This window comes from Agelaius tricolor, unplaced genomic scaffold (genome assembly GCF_023055355.1).
Source record: "Agelaius tricolor isolate 1412-34295 unplaced genomic scaffold, bAgeTri1.0.p SCAF_46, whole genome shotgun sequence".
In the NCBI taxonomy this organism is placed as follows: domain Eukaryota; kingdom Metazoa; phylum Chordata; class Aves; order Passeriformes; family Icteridae; genus Agelaius; species Agelaius tricolor.
This window is the reverse complement of record NW_027269306.1, coordinates 2,533,183-2,554,531: the sequence shown is the minus strand read 5'-3', so window position 1 is coordinate 2,554,531 and position 21,349 is coordinate 2,533,183. Positions and strand designations below refer to the sequence as shown.

The following is a 21,349-nucleotide window of genomic DNA, read 5'->3' as shown; positions in this document are numbered from 1 at the left end:
GACCCCGATGTGATTGTTAGCAGAACATAAGACAGCCAAGAGCCGTGATGGAACATAGCCTTTGGGTCAGGGAGCTGTGAAAGAGTATGGCCTTTGAGCAAGGAGCTATGTGGGTTATACATGACCTGTGAGTCATGGGGAAATGCATTGTATTTAAACATCTGTATAACTGTTAACTTAAGTAAAAGCAAAGGGGGAAATATAGCAGAGGAAATGTATTTGAATAACTGTATAGAGGCTTTGCCCCAGAAGTCCTGGTTGCCCTTGATGGGCTGCAGCTGTGATGTCCTTAATTGGGCTGCAGCTGTAACCAATGAAGATGACTGGGATAAAAGGGGGTGGGTTAGCCAGTCAGGGAGAGCCTTGGAGGAGCCCTGACCTGAGAGAGAACAGTGTGCAGAAGAAGAAGTCCATGCAGCAAAGATCTGCAGCCATGAGAATACACTGGAGAGGTATGGACTTTAGAAATCTAGTAACAACAATATGAGACTCTAGAAATAATAGAAGAGCAACAATTGGTGACCCCGATGTGATAGTTAGCACAACATAAGACAGCCAAGAGCTGTGGTGATAGCTAGCAGAAGATAAGACAGCCAAGAGCTGTGGCGGCCAAGAGCTGCGATGGAACACAGTCTTTGGGTCAGGGCGCTGTGAAAGAGTATGGCCTTTGAGCAAGGAGCTATGTGGGTTATACATGACCTGTGAGTCATGAGAAAATGTATTTAAACATCTGTATAACTGTTAACTTAAGTAAATGCAAAGGGGGAAATATAGTAGAGGAAATGTATTTAAATATGTGTATAGAGGCTTTGCCCCAGAGGTCCCGGTTGCCCTCGATGGGCTGCAGCTGTAACCAATGAAGATGACTGGGATAAAAGAGGGTGAGTAAGCCAGTCAGGAAGAGCCTTGGAGGAGCCCTGGCCTGAGAGAGAACAGCATGCAGCAGAAGGAGTCTGTGCAGCGAAGATCTGCAGCCATGAGAATACACCCCAGAGGTATGGACTTTAGAAATCTAATAACAACAATATGAGACTCTAGAAATAGTAGAAGAACAGCAGTTCACTTCTCTGAGCCAGAATGTGAAGGGAAATGAGGAAAAAAAATCAATTGTGTCATGGGTAAGGTCTGCCATCCCAGATAAATGGTATATCATTGTTGTCTCTGTCTTAGAAGGCTGAAGTGATGTTGAATAACTCATCTCAACCAAATTTTCTCAGGAAAAACACAAACACTGGCCACACTGCCTAGACACCTGATTTGGAGAATCTGTGATCTGTTTTTATGGTTTTTCCACTAACAGTAAATGAAGGAGATGCATTATAAAAATAAGTTATGTCAATTACAGAAGCTGCATATTGCAAACAACCTGTAAATACTTCTGGCAAAATGTTGGAGAGGAATAGGTAAAATCCAGTGTCACTGTTGTGGCATTAATTAAAGGGACAGGACTAAAATTGGCCTAAAGATTATTTATTGTTTAAATAAACATCAATCTCAGAGGCTGTGAAATGTTGAGACAGCAAGCAGTTGGCCATAGCTCAAGATACTCACAGGTTCTTTCTTACAAGGCAATGTAGAATTTTCTGACCCAAAAGGCTGATGCCACAGGGTTTATTTTGCTATTCTGACCTATTACCTTTACTTATTTCTACTGCACTGCAGATGCTTTTGTCCAATGGGCTGCCACTAAACATACACACATATACCTCTATTATAGCATCTGAACTCTTAATTTATTCTGTACAATCATGTTACTACACTATATAACCCTTCATCATCTTATCTAACACAGATTCTCACTTAAGGCACATTCTTACTTATAACTATAGAAACAGAAGTTTATGATTTTTCTGTTCAGTGTCTGTGTTCCTTGCTTTCACATTTTAGGCTTCTTCTAAGGCTGTAAATCAAACCCTCTTGAGTCTGTGAAGATTTCTATCTTTTGGACTCCCACAGTCCAGGATAAATTTGGCAGGCTAAAAAAGAGAGGTAAATAATTTGTCACAGGGCACAAGAGTAAAAGCCACTCTGCTCAGTGCTAGCAAAGCAAGGAAAACTGAGAGTATCTTTGTATTTCCCTCAGTTAATGCATGCCTGGTTTAGACTGATTGACACTGCACTTTAAAGACAAAAACTAAGTCATGAAACCTTTCAAATTATCATATTTGACTGAATTTTCATCCATTGATTTTACTCCACCTGCAGTGCACTAGACAAGGTAATAATTTATGATAATTATATGAAAATATACAATTAATATTCATCACCTCTCATTTCTCATCACTTTAGATGATCAGTAATGCAGAGTAAAAATGCTGTCAGATTTCTAATTGCTTTGTAATGGGCCTGAAATAGGGAAATTGTTAAAGACAAACAATCTGTCACTTGTCTGTTACCTTAACTATCTATCACTTAAAAAAACCCTCATTAAATACATTGCTAATGAACGACAAAAGACTGTACTCAGTGTGCCCAGATGTACCTTTTTTAAACAATATTGTAAATTGCTTAAATAATTCCCAAGACGTTTTCAATCATTCCTGTGGAAATTTAATGGAAAACATATATTTTCCGTGCACGTTACATCTCATTTGTTCACATCATTATGACATTTAGTCTATCATATGCACATCTCCTGGGAGATAAAACTTTTTCTTTTTACTGTTGACAAATCTGATCCAATTAAAACAAATTCTGGAAGAACTCAACATTCAGATCTCTGACCCCTCTCTCTTAAAAAAATAAGAAAAAAATCTATTAATAATTTCAAAATAATCTCATCCCCTCCAATGATTTTTAATATCTAGATTAAAAAAGAAGTCCGACATTGTTCAACGTTGAACAAATTATTTTATCTCAGTTGTTTCCAAGAGACAAAACTCACTATGGCCACTTTTACCACTCTTTTGAGTCAGCTGTCTTCTACAGCTCTGACAGAAAAAAAAACACTTGAAAAAAATTCTTCTCCCTGTACTGACAGAAGAGCCAGGATGAGAACAGCACATCAGAACTAGAAGTGAGACTCCCTAATGAAATCTTGTTCTATTATTTGCCACATTAATTAATTGCTGATATTAACTGTCACATTAAAGCGTTGAAAAGATGAAGACAACAACTGCAAAACATTGTTTGACACAAAATATTCATCTTTGCATGATTTAAACATGCTCAAGCTCTTAAATTTATCAAAGCCCAATCAATATGCAGTGCTCATTTATGATGCTGAAAGAGGTTCAGATGAGATATTAGGAAGGAATTGCTCCCTGTGAGGGTGGGGATGCCCTGGCACAGGGTGCCCAGAGAAGCTGTGGCTGCCCCTGGATCCCTGGAAGTGTCCCAGGGCAGGCTGGATGAGCAACCTGGGATAGTGGAAGGTTCCCTGCTCACTGCAGGGAGGTGGAACTGGATGATCTTTAAAGCCCTTTCCACCTCAAACCATTCTAGAACTCTCTATGTACCAGTATAAAACCAACATGAACAAAAAAAAAAAAAACAAACCAAAAAAAAGCACAAACAAAAAAAAAAGTCATAAAAGCCTTACTAGTCTTACCAAGACTTGGCAAAATACCATCTAGAAGTAAAAATTGTAGTTAATAATGACAAAGTCTGGATGTTTCAGCTGGTCCATCATTTGTACTCATTTTTTCATGTAGTGTACTAGAAGCATACACAGTATCCAGTTGTCTCTTAATAGTTCCCCTATAACCATTCTTGGACTCTCCAGTCTAAATAATTCTCCTATACCCATTCAAGGACTCTCCAGTTATGTCTCTAAATAATTCTCCTACAATCATTCTAGAACTCTCCAGTTAAACCTCTAAATAATTCTCCTATAACCATTCTAGGACTCTCCATGTAGCAGTATAAAACCAACATAACCAAAAAAAATAAAGCAAAAAAGCTTTACTTACCAAGACCTTGCAAAATGCTATCCAGAAGTAAAAAATGTAATTAACAGTGAGAAAGTCTGGATGTTTCAGCTGGTCCATCATTGGTATTCATCTTTTATTGCAGTACTAGAAGCACACACAGTATCCAGTTATGTCTCTAAATAATTCTCCTACAGCCATTCTAGGACTCTCCAGTTATGTCTCTAAATAATTCTCCTTTAACCATTCTAGGAGTTTCCAGTTAAATCTCTCAATAATTCTCCTATAACCATTCTAGGACTCTCCAGTTATGTCTCTAAATAATTCTCCTATAACCATTCTAAAACTCTCCAGTTAAATCCCTAAATAATTCTCCTATAATTCTGTGACAACACAGCCCAATGTTACATGACATTCTCAAGAAAAGCATCTACTAAAAAGTTAAATATTCTCACAAAAATGTCTGAAACCATCAGCTTACATCTAAAGTCTCTTGGACAAGGGAAAGAAACTTTTCACCATATCCAGGTGTCCAGCTCCAGTGACATGCACAGCACCTGTGCATGCTCACATAATTAGAGATAATTAAGCAAGCCTGGTTTCTTACAGAAGTGTGTCATATCTCCATCCTGGGACAACAGTCCCAGAGTTCCTGGCAAGTTCTCCACACTCTCCTGGCACTTACCTACTCTTTTTTAATTTTTTTTTTTTTTTTGCTTTCAGAAGGGGAAAAAGCAGCACAGCTCTGACTGCACTGAGCTGTGTGGTGCTGACTCACCAGCCAGAGCATTTGTTCTCAGTCTGGTTTTCCCTCTCCCCTAAATACCCATTCCCATTTAACACACCTTGAACTGAGTTAATTTTTACATCTCTAGAGATGAAAGATTATCAAATTGCCTTGAGACTGACCAACAGCTCCGCAAGTTCTCACAGCCAGTCAGGGCATGATTAGCTATGGCTGACCCAACCCATATTTAATACAAAATATTCATCTTTGCACGACTTAAACATGCTCAAGCTCTTAAATTTATCAAAACCCAATCAATATTCAGTGCTTATCCATGATGCTGAAAGAGGTTCAGATTAGATATTATGGCTTCTGAAACTGGGCAGATTAAAAGAGAAACTGAGACACAAAAACTGTGACACCAGGCAAGGTCAGTGGTGCATGAACACCATACTGTTCTATTAAATATTATAAATATTTATAAACATTTATATATATATATAAATATAATATAAAGCCTATTTTCTTTTACTTTGGCATGCTGAAGAGGCACAGAAAAGAACAAGTGTTTCACTTCCAAAATTGTTCCACTGACTCCAGAAATAATTCCTTAACATGTACAGTTAATTTTCTATTTACATAATTTATATAATAATTTTATACCTATTTATTATATTTTTATTAATAATAATTTTCTATAGAATATTATATTTTTGTATATTTTATATATTATATACTATATATATTATATATATTTTTTTATATATAAAATTTCCATTTAGATTTTTCTATTTCAGTTTATTTTCTCTTTTCTCATTGCAGATATACAGTTGCTCACAATCTCTCAAAGAACTCTGTGTTTCAAATACTGTATGAGCTGGTAAAAATCATATCACGATTTAAAATTGAAAAAAAGCTCAGTGTGCAATACTCAGGAATTCTTGGCATAAAGGATAAACAACAAAGGAAATTGTATCTAGTCTGTAGGAAGATATTAACCATTTTTGGTGAAAGCACAGGTATAGTGACGAATCTCCAGGACACCACCACATTTTTAAAAAACTTTCAAATGTTTTTTAAACTTTTTAAAAACCACACCAACCACAGTGGAGGAGGAGCCACACGGAACCACAGTGAAACCTTTGCCCAAGAAGAAAATTCTCATTTCAGAAGGGACCTGACAAGCAGCATTTTGGGACTTTTGTTGGTCAGAGTGACTCTGAGATGTGTCAGGAAGTCTCTTTTCTCAGCTTGGCAGTTGAAGAAGGAGTCAGAAGTCTTCAGTTCTCATTCTCAAGGTTGTTTATTGTATCTTATCTGTAAAATTTTTTCTCTGGCCTGCTGAGGTCTGTTCAGCAGGTCAGACAGAGGCACACTGCCTGCCCTTGGGGTGGTGTTTTCTTTTTATACTAAAAATGACGTGTACATTATTCACAATAATTTTCCAACACCTATCACCTATGTTAGACAGTGAGCTTCTACTCCAAACCAATCTAAAAGTGCCACCATCACAGCAGAAGATGGAGGATAAGAAGAAGGAGAAAGGCTAGACATGCTTAGATTCTTTTATCTTGCCTCTTGAACGCCCATTCTAAAAACTCTAAAAATCTATTTTTCACCCCATGACAAACTAACTATTATTCTACTTTAGACTTTCATGGCTTGCAGATCCTCATACAAGGTTGGTAATTTTTTCTATGGGTCATAATTAAAGTTACAGGTGTCTTGGGCTCCGTGCCAAGGTCTCTGAGCCCCCTGGCAGGGGTTCAAGCCATCCAGGATGTCCTGAATTCTGACACCAGCACCGACACAAATCAGACTAATCAGGTGTTGAGTGGTTTTGCAGATCTGATGTTTTCCCACCCTTAGACCCTAAATAAATTCTCCACGTTTCCCACTGAAGCCCAGCTGTCCCACTCTGCTCTGTTTGATGGAACAATGTGCCAGGAACGCTCCCTGACAGCTTCTGCCCAGCCCGGCTCAAACACTTCAAAGGGTGACAAAAGGGACAAGGAGTGGCTTTAATTCTAACCTATCACATAAAAATATTGTCACAGGATGCATACATTGTTATACTGTCACAATGCTATCCATTTAAAAGTGTGGTGTGAACTGAGTTTGCCTGGAGAAACGTTTAGGGATTTTGCTAGTTAGTTTTGCCTAAGATTCCAAAATCTCAAGTCTACAGCACCCACCTAAATTTTTGGGGGGATTTTATTGGGTTTGGGGGGTTTTTGAGGGGTTTGTTCTTTTGGTTTTGTTTGGGGGTTTGTTTGTTTGTTTTTCTTGGGGGTTTTGTTTGTTTGTTTAGGGTTGGGGTTTTCGTGTTTGTTGTGGGGTTTTCAGGAGTTTTTTTGGGGTGTTTGTTTTTTGTTTTTGTTTGTTTTTCTTGGGGCTTTTGTTTGTTTAGGGGTTGGGTTTTTGGTGTTTGTGGTGGGGTTTTGGGGTTTTTTTTGGGTATTTGTTTTTGGTTTTGTTTGGGGGTTTGTTTGTTTTTCTGGGGGGTTTTATTTGTTTGTTTGTTTGTTTAGAGTTAGGGTTTTGGTGTTTGCGGTGGGAGTTTTTTTGTGGTGGTCATGGGGTTTTGTTTGCGCTGTTTTTGCATTTTTAGGAGCGGGCTGGGGTTATAAGGCGCTTTGTGCTTTGTTGTTTGTTTCTAATGAGGAAACGTCTTTACATCACCAAAAACCTGCTTCCAGAGCTTGATCTTTTTCACCAAGAGCATGATCGTCCTCCTCCTTCAGCACAAACATCCCACAGAACGAAGAAACCACGGCCCCACTCCGGGTCCAAGGCCGGCGGGCGGGGCTGCCGCGCTCCGCCCGCGGGGCCGGGCGGGAGGCGGAGTCCCTGCGGGGAGAGCGGCTCTGGGGCTCTCACAGCGAGCGAAAGGGAACGGGACGGTGCCTCCTCGGCCCGAAGCCCCGGTAGGCGGAGCGCGGGGACGACGAGGCCGGAGCAGCTCCGGGCCGGGCCGGGGGAGGAGGAGGCGCGGTCGCCATGGAGACGCGTCAGGCCGCGCTTCCTGCAGGTGCGGCGCCATTACTGCCCGGCTGGAAACAACCGAGGCGGCGCCGGCCGAGCTGCAGGGCGTAAAGCTCCGCGGGGGAAAGCAGGGTGTTTCCCGCCGGACGAGTTAGGCGTGCGCTACCATGCATGGTGCAGCGCAGGTGGGAGCGCGGGGCGGCCGCGGGGCCGGGGAGGGACCGGGGGATCTGGGGATCTGGGCTGGGCCGAACCGGGCCGGACGGGATTGCGGAGCTGCGGGGAAAGGAAGGGCGGCGGGCGGGCTCCGGCAGAGGTGCGTGAGGCCGCGGCCTCGGCCGGGCCTCTCCCGTGCCGCCCGCCGCGGTTGTGCGGGAGCGGTACCGGAGAGCGCGGCCCCGGGGCGGGCAGGACGGGAGCGTGGTGCTGTCCCCTGCCCCGCGGTGCTGTGCCCTGCCCCAGGAAGCACTTTTAGTGCTGAAGTGGGAAAAAAAAAACAAAAAAACCAACCCAAAGCTATTTTTTTGTTGTTGTTTCAGAATTAGCTTATAGTTAGAGTGATTTATTAAGAAAATATAGATATTGGTCTAGTACCGATATCCAGCTGTGACGGACAAAAACTCTCTAACAGTTTAAAGTTAGAAAGTGTGTGTTTATTGCGGGATAGCTCCTAAATACACACTGTAATTTACAGGCGATTACGGAGTCCTTTTATCTATACAAGTATTGAATACCCAAAATACATATTCATAACTTTGGTACATGTCATTCCCCGCTTCGTATGGGAATTAGTTCAAAAGCCATTAAGCATGCGTAGTTTGTTCCTTGAAATAGGTCGGTGGTCCCTTTCATGGGGAGGGGTCCCAAAATGAGGAAGTAAATGAAGTCTTCCTCGTTCTGACCTTTCTACCTTTTCAATGCAAATATGACAAATCAACCCTTGGTAGAACTGCCATTCTCGTCTTCAATTGGTTTCAGAACAGAGGAGGCCAACAATTGTCTTATGTTCCTAAAAGCTATTTATCAGTTTCTACATTCTTCATTATAAACCCAGCTAACCAAACATTGTGTTGACAAGCAATCAGTTATTAGTTAACTACTAACTCTTAACTTCATCAAGGTCTACGCATTTATTTTAATTAGCTCCAATAAAGCTTATCTCTAACTAAAATCTTAGCTCCTCTAAAATCTTTAAATTCCTTAAAGTTTATATCTCAATAGAGCTTGTATATTTACAAAGCTCTTGCCTACTGGCAGTGTTCTTGGGATTCCAGCATATCTAAGAATCTGACTGAAGCTCAAGCATTGCCATTCTGTTGCAGGGACTTTGTTCTCCTGTTTATTTATTTTTTTTCCTTCCTGGGTCATTAACTCGATGAAAGATGGCCAAAATTGATGCCCACACTACTAGTTAGGTTTTGCTTAGTGACCTGTGCTAACCTGGTATGTTTTGGTTCATTTCTGTTTATCTGGTTTTACATGCTCTCCTGCTTTAAGAAAGTTGACTTCTTACTCAGGCAGGATGAAGAAAAAGCCATTTTGTAAAAACAAACACACACCTTTTCTTGTGTCTTCTTGCATGGATCTTATTCCCATTTTGAAAAATGTCACACATTTATGTACTTCATGTTTTAACATGTTAAGTATGGCATTGCTTCAAAGTCAAAAGTTTGCTTTAAAGAGCGTCTGTGTAAAAGGTGTGTCTGTAACTTGGGGTGTTTCTAAGCAGTTCAATTTACATACAAAATGATTTTTAAAGAAGGATATGCTGAGGCACTTGGATAGGAAACACAAGATTTCACATTTGACAGGCTGTGGGATGGAGTGGCCACGTGAATTTAACTTTTTCTGCACAATAGTTCTCATATAATGGTGTAGAGGTGCTTGAGGGGAACAGTCAGTTCTGTGATCCTGCAGTTTGCCATATCCTTGTTTTTGCTTTTCCTGTTTCTCTTCCAGGTTGTGATTTCATGGATTTGATTTCCTAAGGCAGTGCTGAGAAAGGGATTGCAAACCCATCAGGCCATGGCCCTGGGAAGGATGGAGCAGAAGGACTGGTACAAGGTCCTGGGGGCCAAACCTTCGGACAGCCCAGCAGAACTGAAAAGGAAATACCAGAAACTTGCTTTGTTGGTAAGGCTGGATTTGGCTTTTGGGATACACTGATGGATTCCTTGCTTCTTTTGTGCCAAGATCAGGATTAAATGTGTGAGAAGGTATTTTGTGTTTGGACTCAGATGTTTATGGGTTCTTATTCTACAGTCTCAGAAACTGTGAGTTCTGCAGCACTTTACTCTAACAAACTGAAAATGGCCCTGTATCTCTCTCTCTACAAGGCCTTTTAAGGATAAACTGTCCAATTAAGAAATGACACCTAAATTATTGTTACTTTTAACCCAATAACCAACCACCCATGCCTGCAATGTGGACTTTTTATCCAATTACACAAACCCACCCAAACCCATGGAGAAGAAGGTGAAGAAGAAGGAGCAGTCTCCACCCTAAAACCTCCATCTTGCTTTATATATATTACTATATTCTAAAATCTTAAACTCCACAATCCCAATTCTGTCATTCCATTTTGGAAGCCTTCTCCACAGCCTCAAGTCAAATGCAATGTTCTCTTGAGGATCAGTGCCTGCCAGCACAGAAAGTCTGAAATTCTCAGCATCCAGGCTTCCAACAATGCACCAAAGTCATTTTTATAAACCAATAAAGTAATAGTGGCAAGGTTTGTTTTTACAGTTTTTGTCATTGATCAGATGCAACACCTCAAGTACACAAAGACCAGGTGCAAAGCAAAAAAAGAAGTTTCTTTCCTGATAGTCAGCTGTAATGAAATAAATAATGAGTAGGAGGAAAATATGTTAATTTTATTGGAAAGCTTCTGATGAGTTTTTGTGGAGTTGTATTGTTGGTCATGCATCAAGACTTCACATTCTGTGAATTCCCCTAATTTTTTCTGCACTGCTGCTGTTTGTCCATGAGAATCTCAGAGCTTTACCAGATTATTCTGTGTGATTCTTGGTTATTCTGTTTTACTCCCTCCCTTGGATTCAGGCATTTTGCTGAAAAAGTGCTCTGGCTTGGGTTTCTGAGGAAAGTGAGGTATCTTTTTTGGTACTGTTGACTCTTTTCAGCTGAATTTGATAGACAGATAGAATTCCCAAGGTAACTAAATTCCTGTTTTTGAAAAGCTGGTGACTTGGTAGAGAAGAAGAAAGGCAAGCGGATCTCAGTTTTTGTAGGAAAAACTCCCTTTTCTGGAGGAAGCTGCTAGCTAGGCTGCCAGTATTGGCAGGGTGTTTGTTGGAGCATGTGCATGGCAGATCTGAGGTGGTTTGAGGTGCTAAATGAATGTGATAAGAAGTTGGGGTTTTTAAGGGAGGTAAAGAGAATGCCAGTGACCAGGAGACTGAGTTTTATTAGAGTTGAAGTAAATTCATGGGTTTGGAGGGAAGGTTGTTAATTTTTATTTTTAACCACTATAAAAACAGTATTAAAGTGTGGTCATTTCACCAGTATGTTCCAGTTTTACACATCTTGGTATTCTTCAGCTGGATTTGCTGGGCACCCCCTGCTGTACATCTCCTCCTTCTCAGTGCCTCCTGTGAGCTTTTTTCTTTGCCTGAAACTGATTGGTGTACTTAGTCTTAAGTTCTGCACCTGGCAAGGTGTTTGTGTGCAGATTCTGGACATAAATCCTTTGGTTCTCACTATTAAACTTTGATTGTCCTAACTTAGGAGAGGGCTTTGGAAGCCAAGTTTCTTAGTTCTATTTTGAATAGAGGTTGTTGTTTTCTTGAACCTCCCAATGGTTTTGTTCTATTGATTTGCTGGTAAATGTGAGTAAAAGATGAATAAAGGTCTGTTTGTTCCTAGTGGTGGTCAGGGGACCATGATGTAAAATACCCCTTCTGTCCAGATGGGGCTAATTTAAACTGAATACTGTAATGGAATTAATACATGTACTTGCCTGTGAAATGGTGTATAATAATGGAATTAACATTACAGGTGTTGTTTAGAGCTGTTACAGAAGTGAAACTTTCATAGTCCCTTTCTTGTATGAAGTTTTTTAAAGTTGTGTTATGGAGCTGTACTTCAGAGTAATTTCATGTCATTGTTTTGGGGTGTATGAAGCAGGAATTAGCAAAGTTTACAGCTGTGTGTCTACATCTCTAACTGTAGTTTCAGAAGATTAAAGTATTGGTTTAATACACAAGCATTTCTTTAGCACCTGTATATTTCCCACCTGCTTGGTTAGTGCTCTTTATTTGAAAAGTCAGTGAGAAATGGTAGAGAAAGTGAAGATACTTGTTTTTGTTTTTCTTTTAGTATCTGTGATGGATCCCTCTGACTAAAAAGAGATGTTTACTGCTGTTTACCTGTAGGTGTTTTCCCAAGGCAGATCTGCTGCCTGTCTGTGGTTGTTACCATATGTCCTGTCTGTGCTCATCCTTTCCTTTTAGCTGAACTCTTACAGGCTCTGCTTGATGCTCTCCATCCTGATGCAGCACTCCCCAGTCACTCTGGGGTCCTTAAAGCATGAGAATACCAAGGGTTTTGTGCACCTCCATGGGCTGGAGGGCACAGCACATATCTGCTCTTAGTTACAGTGGGAAGGTGCCTCAGTTGGAGAGGTTCCATGGTTGGAAAAATTGTAAAACTTTGCTGAACGTCTGCCATGGCATGTTAACACAGAAATGTTAACACATGGCATGTTCTCTGGGATTTCTGAGCTGTGGACTTGCAAATATTTGATTTATAAGGGGAGTGTTGCTGAATGTGAATGTTGGTTTTATCCTGGTGCTGTTCCCTAGTCATCCACTGTTCCCTGTTAGTGAGAAGTCCAGCCCTGGCTGGATCTGTTGTTTCACCTTCTTTGTCCTTTCAGATGAAGTCACTCTCTGCTCCCCAAACTGTGGTAACATCTCCCCTCCAAGTGCCCTGCTGCTCCTTGGGCTCTCTCCTGGGGGTACTACAAGTGGCAGTGCCATTGCCAAGGGCTGCTTGCAGCTACATGCAGCTTTTTAGAAGCTGGAATTACAGATTCCAATACAAGATTCCATGTAAAATTTTATGGTTGGTGCAGAATGGTTTCCAATTCTTATGTAGCTGCAGAAGTTCATCTCCTGAAGAATTATGCTGTGTTTATAGCCTTAAGTCCAAAGGTTTGCAAAGCAACTTCCAGCTGCAGTTAATATGACATTGATTCTGTAATCATGAATATTCTGATCACAAGTGTTCCTTAGCATCAAGCAGAAGAGATGGTGGAATTTCTTTTTAAACATAATTCTGCTGTTAAAATAAAAATGGCAAATCTCTGAGTCCAAGCCTTTTTCAAGTGATCCCCAATGCTTCATGTTGAGCATTTGCTTTTTGCCATCTGCTATTTTCTGTATTTGTCAACACATGTATGCTTAGCATCTTGAAGGAACAGGCAGATGTAAAATTTCCAGAGCTAAAAAGAGTTGGAGATCTTGCCATATGTCATCCAAAAGATGACTATAATTGCAGCTAAATCTCAGGATTGACCTTAATAATACAAGGTAATACACAATTAAGAGTGATTGAATTGTAGCTTTGTAAGAATGACTTCATCAGGGCAAATTTGCTAAAAACTGGTGAATTTTTGAAAACAAACCTCTTTTTATTAATTCTAACAAATTGAGGATGGAAAAGGTTAATAAGCCAGAACAAAACTGTACATAGACACCCTACTAGAGTGAATATATTTTTCATTACTGCACTTAAAAATACATTTTTTTAATTTGGTCAGGTCACAACATGTATGCAAGTGAATTATTTTATTATAGGTAATATCAGTTCAGTCCTTAAGTATTGATTTGATACAGAAAATGAGTTTGGGCTAAAACCAGGGATTTTTTTTTTCCTGACACACCTTCTAATTATTTAAGTATGTTATAAAATTTCCTTGAGACTTAATTTTTTTTTTCCTAAAAATTCTTGTGTATTTAGGTGACTGATAAGTGGATCATCTTGATTCTCTATCACTGTAAGGATCAGTAGCAGCTGAAGATGACAGACTTTGGGGCACAAGATGCAATGGGCCATTATGAATTCTATATAAAGCTTATTTTTAAAAGAAAATGCAACTTCTGTGTATGCAGGTACAAAGCTCCAGCCTGTAATTCTGAAAGGAGAAAAAATGCAAGTGAGTGCTTTGAAACCAGCAGAGATTCCTTGGCTGGCTCTTACAAACTCCTGCTGAAATGCTTTCTGAGGCACAGAAGACTTGTAGCTCCCATTCTCTGAAAGGAATCCAGCAAATTCTGAAAATGAATATCTTGCTGAAGTGGTAGGAGTGGGTCTTGAATCTTCTGTCTTCATAACATGCTGGTGGGTTTGGGATATTTGGGATCCACAGCCTTTTATCCGCAGTCACATACATGTTGGTTTCAACAAGGTGATTTCTTCAATGGATAAATGGGTTTTGTGCTCTGTGCTTGGTTTTTTTAAGGAATCCATTCAGCTTTTAGGAAGGGCAGTGCTTATGTTCCATTTCTAAGTGTGTATAAAATCAACAGAAGATAAAATTAGAGCAACAGAAATAAGACATCCAGGACACACACACACACACACCTGCCTTCATCTTATTTTTGGCACAATTTTTGCATTTGCTTTTGGTCTAGCACTCTGTTGTCAAAGAATAAGTTGTCAGATTGTTTTTGAATTTTTATGTAGCTGCTTTATATCTGAAAACTGCTTTTCACCAGGAATAAAGTCACCAAACACATAAGCTTTGTCTAGCTGAAAATCAGGTGTCTGTTCCTGTTGATGCTGATAATATTATAGGATACCTTTCAACTGGAAAAAAATTATTGTGCAAGAAAATTATATGCTGCTGTTACAATGTGTGCCCTAATCTTAAAGAAAATCCATGTAATTTGAGCAGGCAGCAGCAAGAAGCTCTTATTTTTAATATGGTAAGGCAATAAAATATATGTGCCACTTACAAATATGTGCCACTTAACACAGAGTGTTACAAAGATTATCTTTTGTATCAAAAGGGGTGGTGTGTGTGTGTGTGTATATAAATACAAAGTGTTAAGGTGCTCACTTGATCTGTTTGAAGGAGTAGAAGATTTGCAAACAGAGCATCAGGTACAGGTGAAAATGACTCTCAGCAACAGAAAATAAGGAAATTAATAGAAATTTAATTTATTGAGGCAAAATTACTTCAAGAAGTAGTTTAAAACAAAGTAGTTTTAAACATGTTCTATGGAATAAACTCAAGAAGAGTTTATTGCATGGAACATGTTTAAAGGAAAGACATATGACTTTCTGGAGAGTAAAACCTCTGTTACTGATTTCTGTACGCATCTAAATTCTGCAATCACAAGAAATGCAGAGGGTGTCCTATATGTAAAGTTAAAGAGCTGCTTGTTCTTTTTTTGTGATTGTTCTTTTCATGTTTGTTGCAAGGTAAGTTCAGTATTACTCCTGAAAGGACCTGCCTACTGAGGAATTTCATGCTGAGTTTAAGTTGAGAATTTGAAACTTAAAAATGAAAACACTGAGTTTTGTATTGGAAGCCTGATAATAATGCTTTTCATGAGATTCAGGCAGTGTAAGTATTCCTGTTTCAATATCCTTGGGCAGGTTTTTATTTTTTTATTTGAATAGCAGCACACTTTTTAGCAGTGTTTAACAGATCCTCATGCTTAGCTAATTCTAACTTCACCTAACTGGTAGAAAATGGATTTGTAATTTGACAATATAAACAGAGCAAGTTCAGTGGAGTTAATCTAATAGCTGCAGAGAGAAAGATAAGCATCAAGTTTGATACAAAGGACTGTTGTTTCAATGCTCAGGGTAGATTTACTCTGAGCTGTTCTCTACAGCTCATCTACTAATTACCACTTGAATAAAAAGAAGGGGGCATATTTTCAACTTGAGGAGTTGATTGTCAGTCTAGGTAGTACCAAGTGAAGCTCAGTGCTAGAGAAGTCACTAATTCAAACAGCTTCATTAGCCAGCCAGGTCATGGTCCTGCTGCTGTTTAAACTATGAGTTGTGTGATTTATTCACCTGACTCTGGTGTTGGCTTTTGTTTGGTGCACACTGTAATATGCAATGATTTTTTTAAAGATGCAGGTGAATTTTAACGAGTGGTTGGGGTGGGAATATCCCTGCAGAAGAAGTTTTGTCTTTAACTTAGGTAGAATGTGAGAACCAAATAAGCCAACAAGTAAATAGTGCATTGCTTATTCAGGTAGTTCAGCCAGTTGTAAAAGCAGTGTTAGTTTTTTTATTATTATTTCTAAATTTAATCTGTTTACTTACAGAGTTATTGTCTACAGTTCATTTGTTATACTAAGCAGCTTCTGGTACCTCACCCTCTGTAGATTTATGGTTCATACACAACAGAATGGGCACCAGGCAATTGAAATGGGAGATTTGGGCACTATGTGCTTGGCCTTTGATGTCATTTGTGCTCTGCAGAGGAATCTGATGCCTCTCTTGAACACTTTGTGCCCTGGTTATGTAAGTTATTCATTGTAACATATATTAAAAAAAAAGATCTATACTCTGTTTGGTAGACTTTTTGTGAAAGGTGTTCAATACTCACAAATATTCACTATGTCCTGAATCAGTATAAAATAAAAATTCTGATCAAAAATAAAATCTTTAGTGGTTTATTAAATGCCATAAAGATATTTCTTGAACATTTGCAAGTGTTCTTCCAGCATTTTGAAGACATGTTGAAATAATTTTATATTGTGCGGTGTGCTTTTTATCTCGTTTCTAACGAGAGAGGTTTGAAATAAAAATCACACAGAGAAAGATACCAATTAAGGCACAAAGAAGGAGGCTACAAAGAGCAGCATAAAGCCTTTGTATCACAAATGTTCTGCTTGTTCTGATGTTTGAGCAGCCACAGTCAAGAGTACCTTGAGCTGTTCAGTATTTCCAAATCAGACCATGCATTCAGGTGTCCACTTCAGAAATTTTAAGCCCCAGGTCAGTTATTTAAAGAAGCTCCAAGTCCAAAGCAGTGGTCTGAAGGGTGATAAAAGTTGAGGGTAGAATCAATCATGTTGCAATGGCTGTGTTTATAGAAGGATCTCTTATGGCTGTTTAACAAAATTGACCATGTTTGTGTTGAATCTCAAGCAGTTATTACATATTTTCAAATATTGTCCTGCCATGTACTAACCTGTAAAATTCAGTGTTTGGAGGGCTTGTTGGATTTTTTATTATTTAAATAAATAATCTGTGTCTAATTTTGTCTTCTGTTTGAAAAACATAATAAAATTATTATGTTGTTTAAGCGACACATTCTCACGTTCCTTCTTTCCTGCATCTTTTCACACTTTGGAGTCAGAAAATCCCATCTGAATGGTGTAGCTGTCCCACCCTCCATCTTCTCATGGCCTCTGCATCACAAATGCTTCCTCATCTCCCACTGAGCTCAAATGCTCAGCAGACATGAGCTCATGGAGCTGATTTAATGCAGAAGTGAGTTCATGTACCTGAAGGCTTGCCTTGTAGGATACTTTGTGGGTAGCTTATTGCTCTAGAAAAAAAAAGTTCAGCTTTTTGTGCTCTGCCAGTCATTTGGATAAACTCTTTCTCATTTAATTTTCAGTAAATTAAAAGGGATGTTTCAAGGCTGAAAAGTCAGTTGTCAGCTATTGCCTGAGTGTTGTCTAACTTGACCCTTCATTGTTATTCCTACTACATTATCAATAATGAAAAAAATCACTCTGTTTTGCTTGGGTTTATGACCTAAGAATGTCCATAGTCAGAGAAAGTAAAGATGAATGAGTTTGCTGAGCAGTATCTTAGCTAAAACATTTTTCTTTCCTTGCCAGAACATTAGGTTGTAACTAATGAGGTGTTTGAAGAGAGGCTGGGCAGGAGCTCAGCTCTTTTAAGAGGTTCTTGCCTTCTGTCAGAGCAATCCAGGCTTGGCAGTGCCAAGGATGGGCTTGGGAGGGTTCTCCCAGTGAAACCCTGGCTCCTGGAATGTGGGAAATGGGTTTGTAGGAATTCTCAAAGCCTGAAAGCTCCCAAAGTGTGCATCTGTATGCAGGCTTTGAGATAGAAATGCTGACTTAGAAATGCCGTGGAATAGGACAGACATTGCTGAGAGAGAAATGGAAATAGAAACAAGTTTCAAAGGATGGCCTTGCAAATAAGACTGGATACTCTAGAGAAATAGAACTATGAAAGATGCATTGTAGATGATTGGCTTTAAGGCATTTACAGCATGGTGTTGCAAAAGCTGCTAGGCCAAGAAACACAGTGTTTTGTAATGAGGAAATAATTGGCTTCTGTTTGTGACGGTGTGAATTGTAGCATCTGTATTGTCTCATCCTTCACATGAGACTGAAAATGGAATAAAAGTTTTTAAAACACCTCTCAGTTGCCCCATCTCTGGGTTAGAAAAGGGTTAAATCCCCCACTGGCAATGTTGCTGTTGAAACTCAAGGGATGAAAACTGGGATTATTCCTTCCTGCTGACCTGTGCTGATCTTTGACTTTACCTTTCCTTGCCTGTTCCCTTCTGAAATGGGGCAGTTGTGTGAAGGCTGAGACTTCTTAGATGGAGTCTTATGAAATACCAGTGTCCCAAAGGTCAGTGGTGAATTCTGGTGAGTGAGCAGAATATTCTGGATATCCTGGATTCCCCCTCAAAGAGTGTCCCTGTAGCGTTGTGGGGACATGCTGCCAAATTTGTTTTCCTGCTGCAAATGGAGAAATTTGCCAAATCAAGTATCAAATCAGAAGTTAAATGAGCACCAAACTAGTGATCAGTCCAGGTAGGAACACATCCTTCAAGCCTATGAATAAATACAATACAAATTAATTTCCAAGTGGGTGTGATTCCATAAGTTATGTTTGGAATTGTTCTGTCACTGTGGCTATGAATTCTTGAAATAACACTCACTTTTATTTATTGTTGCTGTTGTTAGGGTTTTTTTTTCTGTTGTGTTTTAGGTTGTTTTTTGGTTTTTGTTTTTTTAATACTGGTTTTCACAACTGAGTAAATTCTGTTAATAAGTAGCTTTTTATGTCCATTTTAAACGTTATAATTCAACAAGGGCCAAACCTGTTATTTTGAGATCTCAAATGGCTTCAAACACTGTAGGGATTCTGTGTTGCTCTCAGAGATGGGGAAAGCTGAAAGAACTAGTTTCAAGAAAACAAAAAATCAAAACCTTAGTGTGCAAGTGTTGGAGTTATGGTTGCTAATAACTAATTTTATAAAAGTCCTGTACTCTGCAGCTGAAGTGCCCTGGGGACTTGGATTATTTTGCATTGTGCTTAAAGCTGTGAGGCTGTTTTCAGGAATTCCAAAAAAATTGGAAAATGAATGTGACGCTGGTTTGGAATACTGAATGTGTGACTGGGGCAGGGGGGCAACACAGAACATTGTGCTTGGTGCTTTGACTTGGATTATTCTGCATTATGCTTAAATCTGATCTTTTAAAGCTGTGAGGGTGTTTGCAGGTATTCCAAAAGAACTGGAAAATGAATGTGGCACTTTGGTTTGGAATACTGAGTGGGTGGCTGTGAGTATCAGAGTGCTTGGCTTTGCCTGCAGATGGGTTTCCCCCCCAGTTTTTCAGTCCTTTAAACAACCCTGCTCTGTTTGGTTTTCTGGAGTGGTTTTTTTTGTTGTTGTTTGTTTGTGGTTGTTTTTCTATAATAAAACAGAGGATTTGGGAGTTTGCTTTCACGTGAAAGTAGTATTTGCCTAAACTGTTTTCCTAACCATTTGTTTGTCTGGAGTTATTATATGACCAGGGCCACAATAATCTATGCCTAAACAACAGAACATTGTTCAAAGGGATATTATTGGTGTAAATTGTGAGCATAGGAGCCAGAAATTTAGAAAAAATCTAAAATTCCCTTTCTATTTTTACCTTTATACTACTGTAAATTTAAGTGGTTTTTTCCCCCTTCATTCCTTTGCTGGTTGTTGATGGATTTTCTGTTGTTTTTTCTTCTCCTGCTGTCTAGTGTAGTTTTCAAAGGGCTTTTTGAAGTACCTCTTGAAGGCTCTTGGGTCACTCTTCATAGGAAAATAAGGAGCCATGGAAAGAGAAGGAAATGAAAGAGTCTGTTTCTAAAAATGTACCTTCTGGTAACCATAGCTTCTGGTTTTTCTCCTCATTTTCATTAGCCAAAGAATTGTTCTCTTCTGTTTATACAAACAACAGTTGAGATTCTTTTCCATCAATAGAAACTGAAACTTTTACACTTGATCTTTTTTTATTCTGAAGGGCTCTAAAGTAGCAAAGAGTGTGGAAGTTCAAAGTAGCAGGGTGATGCTACAGTACCATGAGAAAAGCAGTTGCATTTTAAGTATATTTAAGCAAGACACCTTCAAAAAAAAAAAAAGAAATCCAGTGTGGAAATTAATGAGTTTGTGATGGTGTAATTTAGTCTGTGGGCTTTTTAAATTGCACTTGGAGGACTCCAGTAATTTTCAAGAGTTTGCTGCACTGGATTGATAGTCCCATCCTGTGTTTTCAGTGTGCAGCTGTCAGGGAACACCCATTTTGTGTTCTGCATACCTGTTGCACATTGCTGTGTACATTTCATCCTAATTTCTTTCTTTCTTTCTTTCTTTCTTTCTTTCTTTCTTTCTTTCTTTCTTTCTTTCTTTCTTTCTTTCTCTCTTTCTCTCTTCTTTCTCTCTTTCTCTCTTTCTTTTCTTTCTTTCTTTCTTTCTTTCTCTCTTTCTCTCTTTCTTTCTTTCTCTCTTTCTTTCTTTCTTTCTTTCTTTCTTTCTTTCTTCTTCTTTCTTTCTTTCTTTCTCTCTTTCTCTCTTTCTTTCTTTCTCTCTTTCTCTCTTTCTCTCTTTCTCTCTTTCTCTCTTTCTCTCTTTCTCTCTTTCTTTCTTTCTTTCTCTCTTTCTCTCTTTCTTTCTTTCTCTCTTTCTTTCTCTCTTTCTTTCTTTCTTTCTTTCTTTCTTTCTTTCTTTCTTTCTCTCTTTCTCTCTTTCTCTCTTTCTTTCTTTCTTTCTTTCTTTCTTTCTTTCTTTCTGTCTTTCTTTCTTTCTTTCTTTCTTTCTTTCTTTCTCTCTTTCTCTCTTTCTTTCTTTCTTTCTTTCTTTCTTTCTTTCTTTCTTTCTGTCTTTCTTTCTGTCTTTCTTTCTTTCTTTTCTTGTTTTAAAAGAAAGCAATTTGGGTTGTCTGTGGGTGTTTCCTTTCAAAATTATCCAGTGGGTAATGAGTAACTAAAATGTATGGGGAAAACTCCTTTTTCCTCCAGAGTGCTGTCCTGGGGATGTTTTGCTGCAAATATTTGAATTACAGCAAGTACTTCCTTATAGTTCAGCTATAGCAACAAAAGTGTTACCTGCAATATTTCTGTTCTGGTGGATTTTATTTGTCTCAGACAAAGGTGTAGGTGTGCTGTGCTGGATGTTGTGTGTAACAGTGATAATTTCTGGCCAGAAGGATATGGAAAAGATGAATAATGTATGTAAAACATGCAAGCAGTGGAATATTGTGTGGGAAGATTGATACTTGCACAACAGTTTTTATCATGGCATTTTATAAGGAGGAAGAAGGGACAAGACAGGGCACAATTTCCACCAGCTAACTGATCAATGAGAAATGTTGGGAAAAAAATCATAGAATAGGTAAGTTCTCAGAGAGGAGAAGGAAAATGAAATGGTCATCTTGTATTTTTCCACAAATGAGGAACATTTCCCATGAGAAAGACTCACCTTGGAGATGGGCAGTGCAGGCTGTAATTAGTGTCAGGGCTGATAACAAAATCAGCT

At 39.0% G+C, this 21,349-nt stretch overlaps 1 protein-coding gene across 2 annotated transcripts in view; it reads left to right on the top strand.

Annotated features, from left to right (window-relative positions):
- The first annotated feature begins 7,405 nt into the window (after positions 1-7,405).
- DNAJC24 (DnaJ heat shock protein family (Hsp40) member C24) overlaps positions 7,406-21,349 on the top strand; it is a 35,082-nt gene continuing 21,138 nt past the window's right edge. Inside the window, exons 1-2 of one of the 2 annotated variants that reach the window (XM_071455257.1) lie at positions 7,406-7,523; positions 9,541-9,714. In XM_071455257.1, coding sequence (XP_071311358.1) covers positions 9,607-9,714 — 108 coding nt within the window. In that variant the 5' untranslated portion in view covers positions 7,406-7,523; positions 9,541-9,606. Of the gene's footprint in view, positions 7,524-7,631; positions 7,767-9,540; positions 9,715-21,349 lie in introns of those variants that run through there. The other variant, XM_071455256.1, reaches the window with a different exon arrangement.